Source organism: Nyctereutes procyonoides, unplaced genomic scaffold (assembly GCF_905146905.1).
Source record: "Nyctereutes procyonoides isolate TBG_1078 unplaced genomic scaffold, NYPRO_anot_genome, whole genome shotgun sequence".
Classification (NCBI taxonomy): Eukaryota; Metazoa; Chordata; class Mammalia; order Carnivora; family Canidae; genus Nyctereutes; species Nyctereutes procyonoides.
This window is the reverse complement of record NW_026575025.1, coordinates 12,698,896-12,722,030: the sequence shown is the minus strand read 5'-3', so window position 1 is coordinate 12,722,030 and position 23,135 is coordinate 12,698,896. Positions and strand designations below refer to the sequence as shown.

Here is a 23,135-nt window from a genome sequence, read left to right as displayed (position 1 = left end):
ATGACTGATGCATGAGATGGGATAAATAAAGCTTATTAAAAGCCTCACATCTGCTCAAGGCACGTTTTCCTTCATGTGATTTGCCACCTACCTTGGGTTTTTAGAGCTTTTGGATTTTAGGATTACAGAGAGGAGAGATCCCGGGTTTTGTAGTTTTGTATGTGTGTTTCGGTTTTGTTTCTATATGGTATTTTATATGCATTAGGCACTTTCTTTTTCTTAAACATCATTTTATTGTTTTAACACAGTAATGTATACAGTTACACACATAGATTAAAAGTCAGTAGCATTGCAGTGTGCATAATAGAAAAGAACATCCTTTGGACCTCCTACTTCCTTTCTCCAGAGGCAATCACTTGTCCTTTGTGTTCTGCTCTTTGTTTCTAAAATTTTCAAGAACATACTTTTGCTCCTTCTGGGTTTTTACAATGGAAATAGCAATGACTTCTTTGTAAAATTAAGGCTTAGCATCATTACTGTTCACCCACCCTCACCCACAGTTTCCTTACCCTCATCCTTCCAATAGTTACATCACTATTTTGGCCAGAAACGGTATTTGTAGTTGCCTTACTACATGGGTATATTTATATGGTCTTCCTCACTGAGGTTTCTTGTGAATTATGGTAGAATTTCTTGTAAGGAATTTCTGTATCATCTTCTTTGTTAGTTAAGTGTTCCGTGTGCTCATCACTAATGTATCTACAAGGAATAGGCTCCTAACACCTCTCAGGATGGTCTTCATTCTTCAGGCTCTGTGTTCTTTCTCCTTGGGGAAGCCTCACTCCTGGGCACTGGGTTCTCTTCCTCTCCTCTGGACTGCCTCTTCTAAGCCATCCTAGCAATTTCTCCCCCCTCCTTTTTTCCCTTGATGTAAACTTCCGAGACCTGCTCTTTTAGCAATTTTCAAATAAACAATACCTTACTTTAACTATAATATCGTGCTATACATTACATCCCCATGACTTACTTATTTTATAGCAGAAAGTTTCTACCTTGTAACCGCCTTCAGCCATTTAGCCTCTCTACGCTACCTCTGGCAACCAACTACTTCTTCTTTATCCATCACTTAGTTTTTTTGTTTTGTTTTGGTTTGTGGTTGTTGTTTGCTTATTTGGGGTTTGGTTTTGTTTGGTTTTAGATGCCACATATAAGTGAGATCATACAGTATTTGTCTTCTCTGTCTGACTTATTCCACTTAGCATAATATCCTCAAGGTCTATCCATGATGTTGAAAATAGCAAGATTTCCTTCTTTTTATGGCTGAATAATATTCCATTGAATATTCCATTGACCACATCTTCTTTATTCATTCGTCCATCGATGAATGCTTAGGTTGCTTCCATATTTGGTTATTGTAAATAAGGGTGCGGTGAACCCAGGGGTGCAGGTATCTTTTTGAATTAGTGTTTTTGTTTTCTTTGGATAAATACCCAAAAATGGAAGTGCAGGATATGGTAGTTCTATTTTTAATTTTTTGATGAATCTTCATATTGTTTTCCATAGTGGCAGCACCAATGTGCATGCCCACCAACAGTACATGAGGATTTCCTTTATGTGCTCTAAAATTTCTTGAAGTAGAACGGTTTTCTAGCTATCAATTCATTACTGATTTCTAATTGAATTGCATTATAATTAAAGAAGATAATCTTTATGTTACCAGTCTCTTGAAATTTGCTGAGACTTGCTTTAGGGCCCAGGATATGGCCAGTTTTTACAAATGTTCCTTCATGCATGGTCAAGAAGAATCTGTATGCCACAACTGTACTATCTATATACTATATGGTGCACTGTTAGGATATACTGTGCCATATGTATGAAATCAGCTTATTGGTAAGTTTTTCAAATTTTCTATAACTTCACTGATTTTTGTGTCTCTTGATTTATCAGTTTCTAAGAGCGGTGTATTGAGATTTCCCCCCATGATGGAGAATTTGTCAATTTCTCCATGCCATAGGCCAACATTCTCAGTATGTAGTTTGAGATTTTTATTAGATGCAAACAAATCGAGAATGATTATATCTCCCTAGTGGGTTGAGACTTTGCCGGAACCTCTTGGAGTGTTTTCTTACACCATCAACCAATCCTGCGATTCTCCAGACACCAAATGGATGTTCAACAATTCATTTCAATTTTGACAGTGATACCTGGAGCTAGCACAGACCCCATGGTAAGGGCTTAGTCCCAGAGGATTATAGCCCCTGCTCCTGCTTTCAGATGTCATCCACAAGTCCAAGGCCCTTGTCCTTCTATCCATGGGTTATACATTGGGGGTTCCCATGACCCCTATTAGGTTCAATGACTTGCTAGAACAGCTCACAGAATGTGGAAAGGCACTTATGTTTTGTTTTGTTTTAAAGGTTTTATTTATTTGACAGAGTGAGATTGAGAGCGCACAAGCAGGGGGAGCGGCCAGCAGAGGAAGGAGAAGCAGGCTCGATCCCAGGATGCATGTGTTTACTCTGGACCAGAGTACTCAAATGGAGCCATTGTGAGTCCTGCCTGGGCTCCCATCCAGTCTCTAGACAACCAAGATCAACAAAAGAAACTTTTGCAACCAGATGGCAAGCCTTGCCCTGTGGATGGAAGGCCAGTTTGTCCCAGCAGAATATTTCTGAGGAAGCCATGAAAGCCTCCTTCAGAGAAATGGCAACTTTGAACATCTGCCAAGTCCAGCGAGCAGTAGCAGCAGTACTCAAGTGACCAGCCATGACAGGTCTTGCCTCATCCCCACCCCCTCCCAGGAGGGCTCCACCACCAGGAGGCCAGTCATGTGGGCAGCCACAGCCAGGAAGGTCTGAGGCAACTCCCCACCATGTGACCCATCCTCCTGGGCAGAGCTGATTGGCCCATGAATAGGATGAGCTGGAAAGCCAAGAGCCTCAGTCCATGGGTAGAGTGAAACTGAGGGGACCCAGGAAGAAGGGCCCAGGAGGGGTGTGGGATCGGATTTGGGGCTTGCAGCAAGCCCAAGAGGAAAGGAAGCAGGAGCGTTGGGGAGTAGGAGCCACAAGGCAGAGGAAGGATGTGGAGAACAGAAGGAGATACAGGAGGTTTCCACAAGATTGGAAAGAGCATCTACTGACTTTCCTTATGGCAGAAGTTTTCTTTGGTTCGGGTTTTACTTCATGGAACATCCATAGACTCCAGCTGCGGAGTCCTAGAAACCATGCTGGCTCTAGTTCCAGGCCAAGGATTCTAGGTGTCCAATGGTCCTTGTTCTTGCATTATCAGCCAGGTCTGTGCATCTCCCTTGCTGTTCCCCTGTTTCCCCACAACCAGAAATTCCCATTACTTGAAAGAACTAGAGCTGGACTGTCTCCTGCAAGATCAAGAATGCAGCCACAAAGAGAAAGTAAGAGAAAACCACCAAAGGGCCACAGCACAATCTGGTGTGGCCAGACACAGAGCCCAGCTGTGCCCTTAATAGACTTCACACCAGGCAATTCCTGCTGCATTTCTTCCAGTAAAATCCTCCCCTTTGGGGCTTTATTTTATTCTGTAAAAATAAGCCTTATTATAAAACAGAATGAAATCCACAAACCAAACCTCAAAACCTCTGGTGCAACGAGAACTCCTAAATATATAAAGTCACTGCTGATAGGATAATCCCTTCAACTTATTGCTTCTGCCGCTTGTTTCTTGAGAACATGACTCCAATGAGGCCCATGGCTGCCAAGCCCACTCCTGCGATGCCAGCCGCCATGACGGCATCTCTGACCTGCAAGAGAGAGCAGGGGAGGTCAGAGCCCATTGGGAATCCAAGTACGGGCTGTACATTCAACAAGAACATTCAGCTCAAGGAGACTCATGCACCCCTTGGCCCACTTGACAAACCCAGGAGTCAACAAATATTGGCAGAGAAATGAGGGCTGGCTGGGGAAAGGACAGCTGCATGGAGTCAGCTGGCCAGGGCAGTACAACCCAATCCACAGTATGTATTTAAAGCACACAAGTCCCCAGGGGTAGTAGTGGAATGGATGAGATGAAGCCCAGATGGCTGACATCCTGTCTGGCCATCGGGGAGCCCTTGAAGCAAGTGTGAGATGGCCCAGGAACTGCTCTCGAACACTTACTAGGTCACTACTGTGACTCCAGGAAGAGCAAGGACCTCACCTGTGTCATTTATCTTGTTCCTCACTGCATCCCCCGCACCCGGCTCTGCCAGGCACAAAGGTGCTCTTTATGGGTTCTTATATAAATGACCCACTTAGGAGTAGTAGTGACGCGATACTTTAAATTATTAGTATTTCTGACTTCTATTGCTCATATAGAAAAAAAGAAATGCTGTAAAAGTAAGAGTAGATCTCAGGGTAAAAAGTGAACACATGTCAAATTTCACTCCCTCCTGAAACCTAACCAAGAGTAAAGTAAGGCATTTGCTTTTTGTTTTTTGGGTTTTTAAAAAGATTTTATTTATTTATTTATTCATGAGAGACACAGAGAGAAAGGCAGAGACATAGGCAGAGGGAGCAGCAGGCTCCCCACAGGGAACCCAATGTGGGACTCAATCCCAGGACCCTAGGATCACCCCCTGAGCCAAAGGGAGACATTCAACCACTGAGCCACCCAGGGTTCCCAGTAAGGCATTTGTTTTAGGTGTAATTCCACAAGGACCTACAGAACTCTAAATTCTAAAGCAGCAGTGGGAAAAGTTGAGGATCAATCCGAATTATACAACAGGAGACTCGGGAAGGGTCAGCTATTTGCAACAGCAAATACTTCTGGAAACAGCAGAGAGAAAGAGCTTCAGCTAGATCCCCAGATGCCCCCACCCCACCTCCTGCCCAATGACAGCAGAAGTCTGAAAGTTTATTCTCTGCGGAGGATGAAGAAGCCTTGGGGGCCTGGGAATCGAGAAGCGCACATGAGGATGCAGATATCATACCAAAAACAAGGGACTGGGAGACCATAAACATGCTGTGAGACTCTTGGCCTTCCTCCCTCTCTCTGCTCCCCCAGAACTTTACCTACCACACCAGAGTCAGGAAAACTTTCCTGGAGAATCTGACCAGCCCAAGTGGAAACAAAAGATATCTGAGGTGCCTGGCTGGCTCAGTCGGGGGAGTATCGACTCTTAATCTTGGGGTGGTGAGTTCGAGCCCCACACTGGGTATACAGATTGCTTACATAAATAAACTTTAAAAAAAAGAAGAAAGAAAAAAGGAAAGAAAGAAAAGATACTCATGCCAAGGACTCCCAAACTGTCCACCTTTATCATCCAGGAGGGAAACTCAAAGTCAACAAGCCACTGTCCCCTTCCAGTTCATTCAAAGCTTCCATTAGGCAGCAAATCCCCCACCCTTAATCATTGGCAAATGACCAAGAAACTAGACATCTGAGAAGGACCTATGAAACAGAAGACAGGGATGCCTGGGTGGCTCAGTTGGTTAAGCGTCTGCCTTCAGCTCAGGTTATTATCCCAGGGGATAATATCCGGGGATCGAGCCCTGCATCAGGCTCCCTACTCTACAGGGAGCCTGATTCTCCCTCTTCCTCTGCCTGCCACTCACCCTGCTTGTGTTCTCTCTCTCTCTCTGTCAAATAAATAGAATCTTAAAAAATAAAACAAAATAGAGAGCAAAACAAATAAAAAACAATCTGAAGAAACAAATCATATCTAGAAAACATCTTTTTAAAAACTATCATCAGAGAATAAAAGAACATATTGCATCCAATAAATAAGAGCAGGGTGCTATAGGGCACCTGGGTGGCTTAGTCGGTTAAGCGTCTGCCTTCAACTCAAGTCGTGATCTTGGGGTCCTGGGATCGAGCCCCGTGTCAGGCTCCCTACGCAGCAGGAAGTCTGCTTCTCCCTCTCCCTCTTCTGCTCCCTCCATTTGTGTTTTCTCTCTCTCAAATAAATAAATAAAATCTTTTTTAAAAAGAACATGGTACAATTCTTAGAAAGTACAATGGAAATGACAGAGTCAATAAAAAGTTTGAAAGATAAAGTTGAGGAAATCTCTTAGGAAAAAAAATATACCAAAAAGATAAAAACACAGAAAATAGAAGTCAAAGATAAAAAATAAGGAATAATCCAGGCAGTCCAACATCTGATTAATATATGTTAATAATATAGGAAACTCAGAGGCGAATCAAGAGTGAAATAGTTCATGAAAATTAACAGGACTAAAGGACATACGTTTTCAGATTGAAATGGTGCTCTGAGGCCCCTCTTAGTGGATAAACGTAGACCCCCACCAAGGCAAATTACTGTGAAATTCTAGAAAATTAGATAAAGAAAAGATACTGCGATTGCTAGAGCAGGGGAAGAAAAACAGGAAACAGGAACGATCAAGAGTTCGGATGACTTTAGATTTCTCCAAAGAGATGCTGGAAGCAAGAAGACAGTAGAACGTTGCCTCCAAAAGTCCAAAGTAAAAGTTTCTAACCTAGAGTTCTGTACCCAAACCATAAAACCAAGTGGAAGAGTAAAATAAAAAATAATTCAGAAATGAGGGTTTCAAAAAACATACCTTCCATACATCCTTTTTCAAGAAGCTGCTGAAGGAAGTTCCACCAAAACAAGAAGGTGAACCAGGGAAGATGTGAGCCACAGAAGAGGGCACTGCAGCGCAGGAGAGGATAGAAGGGAACTTGAGAGCAATGGGGAGGGCAGACTCCAGGGCAACAACTTTGGACCAGCTGTAGAGAATAGGGGTAAGGAGACATATGGTCCCTCTCAAGGTGTCTATGTCCTAATTCCAGGAACCTCTAAGTATATTGTGTTACATGGTTAAGGGGGAACTAAGATTCCAGATGGAATTAAATTGCTAATCAATTTACCTTAATAAAGGGGGGGAGAGAGATAATCCTGGATTATCCAGGTGGGCCCAGTGTCATCACAAAGTTTCTCAAAAGATATAAGAGAGAGTCAGAAGCATCAGTATCATGCAGTGTGAGAAAGGCTCAACTGGCAATTGCTGGCTTTGAAAATGGAGGACAGGCCACAAGTACAGGAAGCCTCCAGAAGCTGGGAAAGACAAGAACACAGATACTCCCCTAGAATCTCCAGAAAAGAGCAGAGCCCTGCTGGCATCTTGATGTTACCCTGTATAGTTATTTTCAGACTTCTGACCTCGGGAACTGTGAGACAATAATTTTGGGGTGTTTTTCGCCATGAAATCTGTGGTGATTTGTTATAGCAGCCATAGGAAGCTCATACAGTAGCCAAACCAGAGGGGAGAGGTGTGCCCCCAGAGCCTGGTGGCCCCGTTATTCCAGTGCTGTTTTTCTAATCAAAGCCCACTTCTGAGGGATGTGGTCTTCCTAAATTGAGAGAAAAACAGAGAAATAAAGAAATGAAGAGCTCATAGAACCAGGGAATCCAATCCAAGAGAAAGGCAAAGAAAACCTCAAGAATGACAGACAAGGGAGGTCCTGGGGTAAAGCCATGTAGTCAGCTGAGAGTCAACCAGCATAGACAGCAGAATGGCCATCTCTGGGGATGGATGTGTCCAAGGGGAACATCTTGAAAATGATAGACTAGTGGACATGATTTCCCTTGTGGAAAACTATATGAGAACTGACAACAGGTACAAGGAAAAATGAGTGATGTAAGGAGATAATTATCTTCAAGAAAAAAGAAACCCTTCCCCCGCAAAAAAAAAAAATCATAATACACTACAACTCTCAGCTGTGAGTAAAATTTACATAAACATAACACAAACACTGAATGTTAATTTAATAAAAATATATAATATAAAATGATAGGGAGAGAATGGGGAAAGGGCAGGAACAATGATTTAAACAGTTTAGTCTTCACTTAGCATAAGAAGTTGTCAAAAGAGCATATCTAAATTTTTCAAATAAAAAGATGGTAGCAGGGCCACCTGGGTGGCTCAGTAGTTGAGCTTCTGCCTTCAGCTCAGATCATGATCTCAGGGTCCTGGGATCAAGCCCCACGTTGGACTCTCTCCTCAGCGGGGTGTCTGCTTCTTCTTCTCCTTCTGCCCTTTCTCACTTGTGCTCTTGCACTCACTCTTTCTCTCTCAAATAAATAAATAAAATATTTTTTTAAAAAAGATGATAGTATACATATATTGCTTAGAAATTCAGAGATAGGTAAATGCCAAACTGAAAGAGAGACGAGTGGCTGCCTGGGCAGATGGGGAGGCGTAGAGAGAGGTTTTTGTTACAGATCTTTTTTGAGTACTGGTTTTTTTTCAAATTGTGTGCATGCATTACTTTCAAAATTTAGAACTTAAATTATAAAATATTTTCCAGAAAAAAAAACAGCAAAAGACAAAGAGATAGAAGCATGCATAGTAAGCCCAGAAACCTGATACCAAACCTTTGTGCATCTGTTAACCTCAAATGCCAACAGCATGTTTCCAAAACTTGAAAAGGCAAGAAGATGAGGAGGAAACCATCCCATCAGTGAGACAGAGAGTATGGGAGTTTTAGGAGGATAAACAGGTGACGTCCTAATAAACAAGCACAGGAAACATCACTGACATAGCACATAGGCAACTACATGTTACACAGATCTAATAGAAGCAGATGACTGCTGATGTGATAGTTTGGCTTTGTTAGGGGGCTGCTGAGTGTACACACACACACACACACACACACACACACAGCACAGAGCTCAGATTCATCCTTCACTTTGTTTGAAACATTCCCCCTCCCCTTTGACCTCTGGTCCTTGACCTGGTTTATTTCACATGCCTAAAAGCGCACTCAAGCATAGCTACTGGTGGTTCAGACCAGGGCTTGGTCTGCCTCTAATAAGCTTTCAGTAATTAGGTCCGGTGTGGCTAGCTCTTCTTTTACTTCAACAATTACGTTTGATGTACACAGCTCTCTTTGTGGACAATTCGAAAACCTGACAGTATGCCACAGAACTAAAACATGAGGGCCAGAGACTCAAGCTCCCAAGGCATCAAGAGCTTCAGACTCAATGTCAAGAAAATGCCTTCTGTTACTGAGTGTTGAGGATGCACTCCGCACCTTAGAAAACATCCCAACGCAGAAGTCTATTGTCTTAATTTGCAATCTGGGGGCATCTGGGCGGCTCAGTGGTAGAGTGGCTGCCTTTGGCTCAGGTCATGATCTCGGGGTCCTGGGATCGAGTCTCATGTCTGCCTCTCTCTGTGTGTCTCTCATGAATAAATAAATAAAATCTTTAAAAAAAATTTTTTTAATTTGCAGTCTGTCTACCAGGCCAGTGTATGCAGTGGCCCTTTCCCCATCTCCTTCCCCAGTCTGTGAGCCACAATGTCTTTATAGCCTGCATGTATAGCAGCAACACTGACATGAACAAAACACAGTGGAAACAATTGAAATCAGCAGGAATCAGAGAGAAAGCTCGATTTCTTCCTATTTCCAGCACTATCCAGGCGCAACAGCTCCTGTGACAATGCAAAGGGAGAGTTTGCTGTCATAGCCACTGCCCCCAAATAAAAGCACAAGTCCCCAAATCAGCAGAACTGTACTTTTTCCCACATGCAGCATTAAAAGAGTGTCACGATCAAGGATGGAGAAATTGCACCCATGAACAGAGCCAGGCACTTAGGCAGAATCAAGAACAGCAAAGAAAAAGATGTCTCATCATCATTTGATGCCAAGAAATCCAACGAAGCCCATGGACCCCCAAATCCCAGGAATAAAAAGGATGAAAATACAAACTCTGTACCCAAAACTAACACACCCTTACCTGAGACGGTCAACTATGCCCTCACTCCCCAAGCACAGCTTGCCTCAATTGTATGCTGTGGCTGCCAAAACCCCCAAGGACCATTACAGAGAAGAATTTGGAGGTCTTCAATGATTAAAAAATATAGATCTTGGCGCTGCCCGTAAATGTGCCCACCATAGCCATGTGCACTGTCAGGAAACACACCAGTGTCATTTACATCAGTTGGGATCCAGACCTGGCATTCCTAGCAGCCAGAAGCCACAACGACAAGGTTTGGAGGAAGCTCCTGACCTCCTGGGGTTTAACTGCCACTCAGTCTTGAGCTTTCCTTCAGAGGTCATCAAGCATGGCTTTGTGGCAGCAGGGGTCCTGGAGGGAACCTGCATGAGAGCATCTGTCCCCAGAGCCTTTCTAGCTAAGCCATTTGTCAGGGTGGGAGAAACAGTTTGCAGATAATGCAGGAGGAACCATGTGGCCTTTGGTCTTTACAGAACCTCATGGAGTAAGAACAAATGAGGCAGCAGCTTCATACAAAAAGTACTTTGTCAAGGAAATCAACAATAGCCTCACTGAGCATGTGCTGCACAAAGAGCATAATCAAATACAAGACCATGGGCCCTGGTTAGTCCTGAGAGTGCATATTCTACAGGGGCCGTGACCTACCCCGGAGAGTCAGCACCACGCCCAGACTTCCCTGCTGTTCATCTCCTAGGGGCCAGCCTGCCAGGTGAGCCAGGCCTGGGAGCTGATTATAAGATCTCTGATCATGGGAACGGCCGCTGGCATGCAGTACAGGTCTTAAAGCAGGATATTATGGACCAGCAAAACTCCCATCATTAGACATGCTAAGAAATCTGCTTTTTTTTTTTTTAATGTGGACAAACTGAAATTCTGTTAAGCCTCAGAAAATGAGCTGTTTATACTCCACAGCTCCTCTGTGCAAGGTCCCAGGAAACTTCTGGTGTGGTTTCTTCACTTTCAGCAATGTTTAAGTGAGAAAAGACAACCAGCACTATCCTGGAAACACAAGATTCCACCCTGGCTGTGACTCACAGACTGCACTGGTCTATGGGGCCTGGCCACACCAATGCCCGGCCACCATCAGCCCGCAGACTGCTCTGGCTCATGCGGCCAGGGACACAGGCTGAAGGACGCACCTGGTCACTGCGGGCCACTCCGTAGCGCAGCTCATTCACAAAGTGCTCACAGTTCTCACAGGGCAGCGAATAGGGCAACTCCTGCCCCACCAGCTCCTCCGCCCGCTGGACAATTTTGCTGGGAGGCAGTGGCGAGTACTTGTCATCGTGTTTGTTATTAATCTGGTACTTGTCTCTCCCGACCACATCGTACAGCAGCTCCTTCTTCACCACGGCCTTCTCGGTCAGGGTGGACATGATGCTGGCCGCACCAGCTCCCGCAACCTCACCTGAGGATTGGCAAAGGGAAAACAGAGAGATTGGTTCTGGGCAGGCCCAGAGGGGTCCATCCACAGGCCCTTGGCACCCTCCACAACAGCATGAGCAGAAGGAAAGGGAAAAGGGAGCAGGGTCAGACATACACTGTGTGGCTCTGGAGAAGGTGCTTGTGGTCTGGGCCCTGGTTTCCTTATCTGAAATGAGGAATGGTGAAGTTTCATGATTTATTCTGATTTTTTTTTTAACCTAGAGAAGGGGCCTTCTTCACCCTGTGGCTCCTCAGGGGCCCTCTTTTATACAAATATGGGCCCTGAGCACCCCCATATCCCTGGGGGAACAGATTATGAACCTTCTGTGATTCCATCAAGGCTACACTCCCTGACAAATACAAAGCTGAAGACTGCAGAAAACGCGAATGGATTTGTAGTTCTCCTTGGGGCAAAGTACCCAAATGGACCCACAGCTGGAGAGGCATTGCCAGGGAGGCCCGTAGGTACACCAGCATGGCTCCGGCCAAGGCTGAGGGGAAAAGGGGCAACAAAGCTCCAGAAATTAAACTGTCTGTGTAATATTACTCTGCCATTAAAAAGGATGAGATCTTGCTCTTTGCAACAACATGGCAGACCTAGAAGGTTACTTGTGCTCAGTGACAGAAGTCAGACAGAGGAAGACAAATACCATATGATTTCACTCATAAGTGGAATCCCAAAAACAAAAGAAGTGACTAAAGAAATGAAAAGCAGAAACAGACCCATAAGACTAAACTGGTAGTTACAGAAGGGAAGGAATGGGGAGATGGGAAAAAATGGGTGAAGGGGGCTGGGAGGTACTGGCTTCCAGCTATGGCATGAATAAGTCATGATGATAAAAGGCACAGCACAGGGAATATAGTCAGTGGTGGTGTACTAGCATTGTATGGGACAGATAATGGCTACACTTGTGAGCACAGCACACCATGTAGACTTGTCCAGTCACTACCCTGTACACCTGAAACTAATATAACATTGTATGTCAACTACACTTCAATTTAAAAAAAAAAAGAAAAGAAAACTCAAAGAAAGGGAGTCTAGGGTCAATACAAGGACCAGGATGGTGTGGAGGAAAGGCTGATGTCAGCACAGAAACTGAGCAAATGTCCCAAGGCAGTCAACCTACACAATGTGAGGGTGCTTTGTTTGTGATGGCTGAAAAAGTGTGTACGTACCAAAGAGGCAGGCCCCAGAGAGACCCACTATCCCTCGAAGAGCCTCTGCGGCCCTGCTGGGATGGGATCTCCAAGGCCTTTCCTGGCAGCGGAGGCACCCTGTTAGCTGCGCAGGAACAGTCTTCCAGGTGACACCATGTGACAGGAACAAGCAATGGCAAGAGGGGCTGATCAGATTCCAGGCCTTTCCAAAGAGGACTAAACCCCTTTGCCATGAGTAGATTCCTGAGATTTTAGAAAACCAGGGTAGTTCAGGCTTCCTACCAATAGGGCAGGAGATGCTTGAAGGAGCCATTGGAGTAAAGAAAAGACATGGTGCCATGCAGAGTTCTGAGTCTGTGGAGGGGGTCAATGTGGGAATGGGACCACGTGAGTTTCAGCCCCCAAGTAGGGAGGGTGGCAAGGCTGAGAAGGAGGTAAGGTAAGCAGGGTGCCTACACCACAAAACTTAAGGAGGCTCCACACTTCAGGGCTAGGCATGTATACAGTCAAACCCTAAGAGTAAGGCTTCCTTAAACTTTGCGCTGAGAGTGCCACTCTGGGGGTGGTACACGAGGGCACGGGCTGATGATCAGAAACTCTGGGCTTGGATTCTGGCTGCATCACTGAGTGGTCTTGACATGTCACTTAACTTTGCTGAGCCAATGATGTGCAAGCCCCCAAATACGTACCAAAATTGATACACAAACACATATCAATATAGTTATTTAAAGCTCCTTTAAAAAAATTCCTTTCTATTTTTAAAGTTAGTCCATTAAGGAAAATATTAAACAATCACAGAAAGGGCACATGGCTGTGGCACACATCTGATGACTGAGTTTTGGAAAATGTCAGACTGGGTAGTGTGGCATCGTGGGTAAAGGCAGAGTTGAAAGTCAGACAGCCAGAGTTCGAGTCGAGTCCCACTTCCACCACCTCCCACCTGCTGTGTGACCTTAGACAAGGTGCTTAACCTCTGAGTCCCCAATTCCTTGTAGCACAGGGACAATAACAGCCCTTCCTGTCTCTACAGCACCATGGGGGTGGGGTGGGGGGCTGCAAGGGTTATGGGAGCTGGCCACGTACACAGCTTTCTCCAGTGCCTGGCACAGAGTAAGTGCCCAGCAGGTGTCAGCTGTCATTATCATCAGAGTTGTTCCCCAAGCTTCCTTCTAACTCAAATCTCTACCATGTTCTGAGTGGCATGAGTCAGTCCTGACCTATCTGGCAAGATTCCTGTGAAGTTCGAGTGAGAAGATGCATGTGGAAGCATCTTTTCCCTTTAAGGAGCATCATCTGTCTAATGACTGTGGCACACCTGTCCCCAGGATCCCTGCCATGCCCTCCCTGTCTCCTGTCCACCAGGGACATCCACTCAGTGTAGTCAATGCTGCAGCCCTACTAGCGGGGTGGCGGGGTGGGGGGCAGTGCTCGTCCAAGGTGCTGGAGATAGCAGCAATAAACTAGATAGTGTATCTGCACTTAAGTAGCTCACATTCTAGTAAGAGGACCCACCCCGACAATGAACAAACAGACAAAAGCAGGGACACCTGGGTGGCTCAGCAGTTGAGCGTCTGCCACCTTTGGCCCAGGATGTGATCCCACGGTCCTGGGATCGAGTTCTGCTTTGGGCTTCCTGCGGGGAACCTGTTTCTCCCTCTGCCTATGGCTCTGCCTCTCTCTGTGTGTCTCTCATGAATGAATAAATAAAATAAACCTTTAAAAAATAAACAAAATCAGGTACTTTTAGGTTGAGAAAGTGTTATGGATCAGATTAAGTGAAATATTACAGGAGGGGATGACTCCGGAAGGCCCAGGATGGAGGGCTGCTCCAGGGAATAGGTATTGAGTGGAGTCTGGAGTGATGGAAAGGAGGCAGCTATGCTGAGATCCAGGGAAGAGCATCACATACAGAAGGAAGAGCAAGGGCAAGAGCAAGAGCTTGGGAAGGGAGAGCATGGAATGCTCCAGAGGCTGTGGGAAGGCCAATGTGGTTGATGTCTAGAGACCCCAAGAGCACCGGAGAGAAAGATCTGGGTCAGAGAGGCAGGCAGAGGCCAGACCACACCAGGTCCGGTACAGACTCTGGGTGACAGTACAGACTCTGAAGCTTATTCTAAGTGTGATGAGAAAGCCGATCAAGAGCTCTAAGGGATGTCTTCTTCCTGACTGATTTTTGGTGAGTTCTGTCTCAGAGATGGTGAGAAGCACCCCCACACCCTGGTCATGGCCTTTTGCTCATCCCCCCAGGGACCTGTCTTACTCAACTTGGGGTGGTGTGATAGGGGAGGTGGCTGGGCAAGTCTGGCACTCAAGAGTGGTTAGGTGCCAACAGCAAGATGTCTTCAGGAAATGCCAAAATTGGGCACCCTGGCCCAACCTTCAAAGCCATGGCCACTACACCAGATAGCCAGTTCAAAGGCATCAGCCTCTCCGACTACAAAGGAAAATACGTTGTGTTCTTCCTCCACTCTTTTGACTTCTCCTTTGTGTGCCCCATGGAGATCACTCAACTGCCGAGTGGCTGGTGCTTCTGTGGATTATCATTTTTGTTATCTGGCATGGATCAACACACCCAAGAAACAAGGAGGGCTGGGACCCATGAACATTCCCCTGGTATCAGACTGCCATATGTACCATCACTCAGGAATATGGAGTCTTTAAGGCTGATGAATGTATCTCGTTCAAGGGCTTCTTTATTATTGATGATATAGGTTTGCTTCGGCAGATGACTGAGAATGACCCCCTTGTTGGCTCCTCTGTGGATGAGACTCTGAGACTAGTTCAGGCCTTCCAGTTAGCTGACAAGCATGAGGAAGTGGCTGGAAGCCTGGAAATGATACTATCAAGCCTGATGTGCAGAAGAGCAAATAATAATTCTCTAAGTAGAAGTAAGCACTGGGCCCTTTTAGTGCCAGGCTACAGTGGGCAGCCATGAAAACAAAATCTCTCTAGTACTACTATGATGCTTAAAACACAAGACTTTAGATTTGGTGCAGACATGGTATGGGACAGAACAGGCCTTTCCTGCAGGGGCCAGGGAAGCCAGCCTTTCTTCCTCTGGAGAAAATAGTCTGACCTGTGCTATGGGCAGGCTAACTGATGTGTCCAGTAGTGGGACATCACTTTTGGTCTTTGTGGTTTCTATTAAACTTGAACTGATAGAAAGAAGAAGAAAGAGAAAGAAGAAGAAGAAGAAGAAGAAGAAGAAGAAGAAGAAGAAGAAGAAGAAGAAGAAGAAGAAGAAAGAAGGAAGGAAGGAAGGAGAAGAAGGAAGAAGAAGAAGGAAGAAGGAAGGAGGAGGAGGAGGAGGAGGAGGAGGAGGAAGAAGAAGAAGAAGAAGAAGAAGAAGAAGAAGAAGAAAGAAGGAAGGAGAAGAAGAAGAAGAAGAAGGAAAAAGAAGAAGGAAGAAGGAAGGAGGAGGAGGAGGAAGAAAAAGAAGAAGAAGAAGAAGAAGAAGAAGAAGAAGAAGAAGAAGAAGAAGAAGAAGAAGGAGGAGGAGGAGGACTGCTTTAAGGAGAGAAGTAACATAATCTGATTTATACTTTAGAATGGTTGTGCTGGCTGCCCAGGGAAGGAGGGACTGGCCACAAGTGGGTAAGAGGCAGTGAGATCAGCAACGAGCTGCAGGAGCTTCAGATGGGTGCAACAGTGCAGACAGTGACAAGTGATTAGACCCAGAGTCCCTCTTGGAGAGAGAGACAACCGGATTTCCTGTTGCATTAGATACAGGGTGAAAAGCATTGAGGATGATACCTAGATTTTGGGCTCGAGCAGCTGTCATCCACCAGAGGCTTTCTTTCAGAGAATGTCAAGTTCAATGCACCAATTGTACACCCAAGTGGAGATGCCAAGTAATCAAGAGGTTATACAAGTCTGAAGCTAAGCAGGGAGGCCTGCGCTGAGGGGACGCTTAGGAAACACCCACCAATAGAAAGTACTGGAAGCCAGGGGCCCAATGAGGCCACCTGAGAGAGTAAGGAAGAGGGATATGGGAGAGAAGGAGGAGCCCACATAGGAGGCCAAGAAGGAAAGGCCCAGTGAAAGAGGAAGAAAGACAAGTGCCAGAGAAGATCACAGATGAAGATCTCATGTCAAATGCTACAAAGAAGCCAAGTAAGCCTTGACCAGAAAATTCACCTGTGGCTTTGTTAAGATGTGGAAAGTCTTTCGGCAGCCTTGATAAGCGCTACATTGGGAGGGGGCTAAGTAAGAGAGACTGGCGGAGGGAACCAAAGACAGAATGGCAAGAGGAAGTGATGAGGGCCACAGTGGACAATCAAAGATTCACTCTATAGGGAATTAGCTAGGGAAGACATGAGGTCGAGGGAGTGTTTGTTCATTTCATCAACAGGAGGAGCTCCAGTGGCGCAATCGGTTAGCGCGCGGTACTTATACAACAGGGGCTAGTACAGTGGTTTCTATGCCAGTAGGAATAATCTAGTAGAGAGTGGGACCATAATACAGGAGATGAGGAATTTGAGGAGCACAGTGCTCACAAAAGAGAGCACCCAGGACCCACACATAGAGGTTGGCTTTTTAAACAAGGACAAGGCATTTTTCACATCTTAACAAAAGAAATGGCAGACTGGGTGGGTGCAGTTGGTGGTGGTTTGGTTCGTCGGAGCTGGGGAAGGTGCCATATACTCTGCTTACTTCTGATTTCTCTGTAAGTACAGGGTGAAGCCATTAGTTAGAGGTAAAAGGGGTGGGCAAAGATATGGCCAAGAATGTCCACAGCCACTATGTTCACAGCAGCCAAAACCTGGAATCCAATCCAATGTCCATTGGTAGAAGAATGGGTAGCAATCTGAGATATGTTCATATAACAGAAAATACACAGAATGAAAAAGAACTTCTCTGCTGTTCACAACCCAGTGACTCTCGCCGGCCTTACTTCTTTAGGGTAAGAAGCCAGACATAAAAGAGCACAGAATCTGTGGCAAATCCTACGTGAAGGTCTAGAAAAGGCAAAAATAATCTACGGCAAGAGAACTAGAGTAGTGGTTGTCTTTAGGGAAGATGAGAGGATGCTGAAGCAGCATGTGGGAGCCTCTTAGGGTAGTGGAAATGTTCTAGATCTTGATCTTGGTCATTGTTACACCGATGGAGACTTTTTTTTTAATTCACCAACTATACACTTTACTATATTTGTGCACTGTACTGTATTTGTTATACTTCAGTTTAAGTAAAAAGTTTAAGAAAAGGGGTAGAGAATTCTCAGAATTCTCCTAGTTAAGTCCTCTTACCTTCAGTTTACAGATAAGTCAACCAAGACTGGAGAGTAGAAACTAGATTCATCACCAAGCCTGCTGCCCAAAAGCCCATGCCCTCTTAGGAAGGTTTAAACTTAATAGGTGAATATTTGATAAAAACCCTTAATATTTAAAACTGTAAAAGCAGGGCCATCCCCTTGGAAACCCACCTCAGCCCCTAGAAGGAGCCCCTAGGGTTCCAAGGAGCAGAGTTTGAAAACCATGGCCCCACACCAACCTGCCTTGTTGCAGCACTCAGGAACCAACCATTGGTCGGGGATCAAGGAGAAACCTGGGGTCACCTGTTACCCACAGCTGCCCCATCTCCCTCTCCTCCCAGCCCTGGCACAGCAGAGGCCCTTAGCATCCTTACTTGGGGGTGCCAGGTGGACCACGTATCCATCGCCAACGTAGATGGCCCAGTGTCTGTAGAAAGGGCGGAAAATCTCAATCAGGTCTCCAACTTTGGGCTCTGGCTGCAAAACCAACAAGAAGGCTGTTAGAGGGATGCCTGAGTGGCTCAGTGGTTGAGTGTCTGCCTTCAGCTCACGTTGTTGATCCCAGGGTCCTGGGATTGAGTCCTGCATTGGGCTCCCTATGGGGAGCCTGCTTCTCCCTCTGCCTGTGTCTCTGCCTCTCTCTGTGTATCTCTCATGAATAAATAAATAAAAATCTTTATAAATCAATCAATCTGCAAGTGAGTATTACAAATAGCAGGAAAAAAACATCTTTTCACAGATATGCTATGGATAAACCATGTTCTCTTATGCAGTAATTGTAGTTAGTCTGGCAAAAATAACGCAGCCAGGCCTCACTGAGAACCTATTTCAAAACAATGGACAATAGTTGCAATTTATGAATCCCACTTGTTTTCCAGAATAAAAGAAAAAAAATTGTTTGGTAAGAATTAAGTGGCCTTCAGAAATCCTCAAAAGGGAATTTAACTGGGGGAGGGAGGTCTCCATGAATAGCAAGGACATAAAGACAAAGCAGGGATCCAGCCCTCGGGAACACTACTGATTAAACAGGAGACAATGTGAATATCCATAGTATGATGTCAAGTAAGGAGCAGTCAGGGGGTACACGGACCCAAGGAGCTCACTGTGTTCCAGACAAATACCAAGGAAAGGAGGCCTAATGTAGAAAGATGTCAGAAAACAAATTTTCTTATTATAATAACAAAAATATCTATAAAGAAATTCAAACCCTATAGACATTAAACACCACAAGATAATGGAGCAGCAACTGTGTGGTGCTGAGTAAAAGAAACCATACCCAAAAAGCAAAGCAAGTATTCTCCCATTTATGTCCCATTCCAGAAAAAGCATCACCTTAGGACAGAAAAATGACCAGTGATTGCCAAGGACAAGGAGTGAGGAGGGGAGCTACCAACAACAGGGCAGGAGGGAACTGGAGGCAACTAAACTCTCCGTAGTGTTCTGTGTGTGTGACAGCAGTGACAGTTGTGCCATTGTATGTGTTGATTAAAACCCATAGAGGGCATCTGTGTGGCTCAGGGTTTGAGTGTCTGCCTTTGGCTCAGAGTGTGATCCCGGGGTCCTGGGATCGAGTCCCACATCGGGCTCCCTGCATGGAGCCTGCTTCTCCGTCTGCCTATGTCTCTGCCTCTCTCTCTCTGTGTCTCTCATGAATGAATAGATAAAATCTTTAAAAAAAATAATAAACCCATAGAAATGAACACTAATGGGGTGTCCAGCTGGCTTGGTCAGTGGAGCAAGTGACTCTTGATTTCAGCATCATGAGTTCCAGCCCCAGGATGGGTGTAGAGATTAATAAAACAAATATGTAAACTTTTAAAAATACAATAAAATTATTTTTAAATAAATTAATGAACACTAAAAGGGATAAATTAGACTTTGGTTTTGTTTGAACAAAATTTTTTAAATTTTTTAACAATTTTAATGGGTATCTATAGTTTAAAAGGCAAAAAAATTTTGATTTTTAAAATACACAAATTCCCTGCTCTTTATAAGGGCAAAGGTACCTATTTCTGAAGAGGCACAAGGCCACGCATAATTCCACTCAAGGACACTTTTATTTATTTATTTATTTGTTTGTTTGTTTGTTTATTTATTTATTTATTTATTTTGGGGGGGGGGACACTTCTTTTTAAAAATGAAATGAAAGGTGGTGTACTCACCAGGAGAGCCCAAGTTTCTAACTAGTGCAAGGACTCAATGTTCACATGGCAACAGGGATAAGCTTTTAGATATAGAGCCAAGTGGAAAAATGAGAATGCCCTCTGCAATGCAACACCACTTCTATAAATTAAAGATACACACATGCAAATCAATGATACTTGTCTTATAAGAACCAAACCTGAAAAGCTCATTTTAAAAAACCAACGAGAACAGAATCCTATGGACTAAAGAACATACATTAAATACTCCAGAATGCTGGCTATTGAGAAGATGGGGTACAGGATGATGGTATCAGGGAACCAAAAACCCACAAGAGAGGGGGGCCTTGTAGGGACCAGTGAGGACAGGGTGCCATGAACTAAGAATATGAATGACTTCACTCTCCATCATAAGATCTAACTAGAATAACAATAACTGAATGATACACACAAGCCATCTCAGCAGAATCAAAGTGAAGAACTCAAGGAATCAGGTTATAAAATTAGAAGTATGAGAACCACAAGTGCCAAATTGGTGTCTCTGCTTATTTTTGTATGCAAGCTAAGAATGGGTTTTGTTTGTTTGTTTGTTTGTTTGTTTGTTTTAAGATTTTATCCATTTGGGCAGCCCCAGTGGCACAGCGGTTTGGCGCCGCCTGCAGCCTGGGGTGTGGTCCTGGAGACCCTGGATCAGGTCCCGCGTCGGGCTCCCTGCATGGAGCCTGCTTCTCCCTCTGCCTGTGTCTCTGCCTCTCTCTCTCTCTCTCTCTCTCTCTCTCTCTCTCTCTGTCTCTATGAATAAATAAATAAAATCTTAAATAAAATCTTAAAAAAAAAGATTTTATTCATTTATTTGAGAGAGAGAGAGAGAGAGAGAGAGAGAGAGAGAGAACAAGCTGGTGGGGAGAGACAGAGGGAGAAGCAGACTTCCAGGACCCTGAGATCATGACACAAGCAGAAGGCACACTTAACCAACTGAGCCACCCAGGTGCCCCAGGCTAATAGTTTTTACATATCTTAAATGATTGGGGAAAAGTCAAAAGAAAAATGATGTTCTGTGCACATGAAATTATATGGGATTCACACTTCAGTGTCCACAAAGCTGTATTGGCACACAGCCACCTCCATTCATTTATGGATGCAATAGAGACCCTGTGACCTACAAATCGTAAAATCTTCACTATCTGGCCCTTTACAGAAAAAGTTTGCCAGCTCCTGTTATAAAAGGATTGACAGGGGATCCCTGGGTGGCGCAGCGGTTTACCGTCTGCCTTAGGCCCAGGCTGTGATCCTGGAGACCCAGGATCGAATCCCACGTCGGGCTCCCTGCATGGAGCCTGCTTCTCTCACTGCCTGGGTCTCTGCCTCTCTCTCTCTCTTTCTGTGTCTCTCATGAATAAATACAATCTTAAAAAAAAAAAAAAAAAGGATTGACAGCGATGCCTCCTTCACTCAGCTTGATCCACAGTCCCAGGATTTGTTTGGCAAGTGGTTCTTTGTCTAGGAAGGGGGTCAAAAGGAGGCTACCTGTTGGGGGAAGGGAAGCTACCTCTCCAGGGCAGGGCTCAGGGGACCAGCCCGCACAGTAACCAGGGCTCTACCAAGCAATGCCGGCTTGTAACAATGGCAAAGCTGAGACTCTGTGCCCATGGGATTTTGGAACAAAAAGTCTTTAACCTTCCCACACAAGCAGAGTTACAAAGAACTGAATAACCACCATTCTCCTTAGCAAGCAAAACAAGGAACAATTTCTGGCCTCTGAAATTACTGGGAAAACAACATAAATAATCATTAATAAGAACCAATTAAATAAATGATCCTGCATCCATATGCACATACAGCCATTAGAGAAAACAAGGTGGAGTTATGTGAGCAGTCATGGAACTGGTTGAAAAAAAAAAAACACATTGAAAATCATTATTATCCTACTTTTGCTTAAAATATGTTTTTATGTATTGGAAGTAAAATGTACTATACACTCTGCATGATCTGAGGAAAATGCACCAAATTGTTGTATATGATATATAGTGGGGGTTTGGGATTCAGAGACTTTAACATGTTATTTTATTTGTTTGTTTTTTCCCACTATGAGTTACTTTCACATTAAAAACTTTTTAAAATTTTTTTGATGGGAGGGACACTTGGGTGGCTCAGAAGTTGAGTATCTGCCTTGGGCTCAGGTTGTGATCCTGGGTCAGGGATCGAGTCCCACATCAGGCTCCCTGCCTGCTTCTCCCTCTTACCTGTGTCTCTGCCTCTCTCTCTGTGTCTGTCATGAGTAAATAAATAAAATCTTTTTTTAAAAAAAGTTTTTATCATTACCTGTTATGTTCAGACTCTCTTTAAGGGAATATGATTGCCTACTATCCCAGCTGCCCAGACAGCTATATTTCATACCCTGTACTACTGCCTCCCACCTCAGCCAGCTGGACCTAAAGAAGGCATGGGGTCCCAGCAGATCTCATCCTATGATCCTCCATGATCAGTGAAGTCAGGCCAGTCAAGTCCACACACAACCCCATTTTACCCCCTTGTCACTCTTGCTCTCCCTCTTTCTCACACTCAAAAATCTGAACCAAGAAATGGGGGAGGGGGGGATAGCTTTTTGGCAGTGGTAGCTAAAGCTAGAAAGTCATGATGTAGAGGAGACAAGAGAGAGTTCACTGGATCATGGGCCAAACCAAGGGTGGGAAGAGCGAATGCCAATTCTGGCCATATAGTAGACCCTTCGATAGTGGGAGAAAAAGAAGCAGGCAAATCAAAAATAGCTAGCTGCGTCACATCAGTGATGGGGCACTAATTTGGAGACACACTAACTCTACCAGCTGGGGTACCTGGAACCACCTTGATCCTGCACTGCCTCCCAGCTCCTTGTTATTATAGCTCCAGTTCTTAGATTTTCGTAAGAGTCCCTTTACCTCTCCACATGTGTCCTTAAACTAAAGCTTCTTTACTTGAGCTAGCTTAAGTGGGCTGCTTGTTAGTTATAGCCAGACCATACATTCTATGCATTGAAAAAAACACACAAACTGCTATGATCAACTGGAAGAAAATGATAGAAAAACAGTATCTTTAATATATAAAGAGTTATTAGGAATCAACTAAAAATTTAAATAACAAAATAGAAAAAAAATGGACAATGAGCATGATAAATAATTTTAAAAGGAGAAATATATATTACCACTAATATAAATAAACATATTCTATCTCACTAGCAATCAAATAAATGCAAATTAAGACCGGTTTGTGATGAAATTAAAATACTAATATTAAATACAAGAAAAGATACAAATAAACACCTCATTCATTGAGGTAATAAAAATCAGTAGAACTTTTCTGAAGGGCCATTTGGCAATTTGTATTACTAACCTTAAAAATCTCATACTCTCTGACCCAACTTCTATTTATAAAACAGATCTTAAGTAAATAATCTGAAAGGGTCACAAAAATCGTGAAGTTACATATAATGGAGAAACATCAGATACCTAAAAAGTCCTACATG

At 44.3% G+C, this 23,135-nt stretch overlaps 1 protein-coding gene and 1 pseudogene across 4 annotated transcripts in view; one reads left to right on the top strand and one right to left on the bottom strand.

Annotated features, from left to right (window-relative positions):
- Positions 1-220: 220 nt before the first annotated feature.
- PLAAT3 (phospholipase A and acyltransferase 3) overlaps positions 221-23,135 on the bottom strand; it is a 33,981-nt gene continuing 11,066 nt past the window's right edge. For all 4 annotated transcript variants that reach the window (XM_055314897.1, XM_055314898.1, XM_055314900.1 and 1 more), the window contains exons 3-5: positions 17,867-17,969; positions 10,798-11,066; positions 221-3,718 (exon numbers count right to left, since the gene is read on the bottom strand). In XM_055314897.1, the coding sequence (XP_055170872.1) occupies positions 3,617-3,718; positions 10,798-11,066; positions 17,867-17,969 (474 nt within the window). In that variant the 3' untranslated portion in view covers positions 221-3,616. The remainder of the gene's footprint in view (positions 3,719-10,797; positions 11,067-17,866; positions 17,970-23,135) is intronic.
- Positions 14,578-15,127, top strand: LOC129503026 (peroxiredoxin-1-like; annotated as a pseudogene).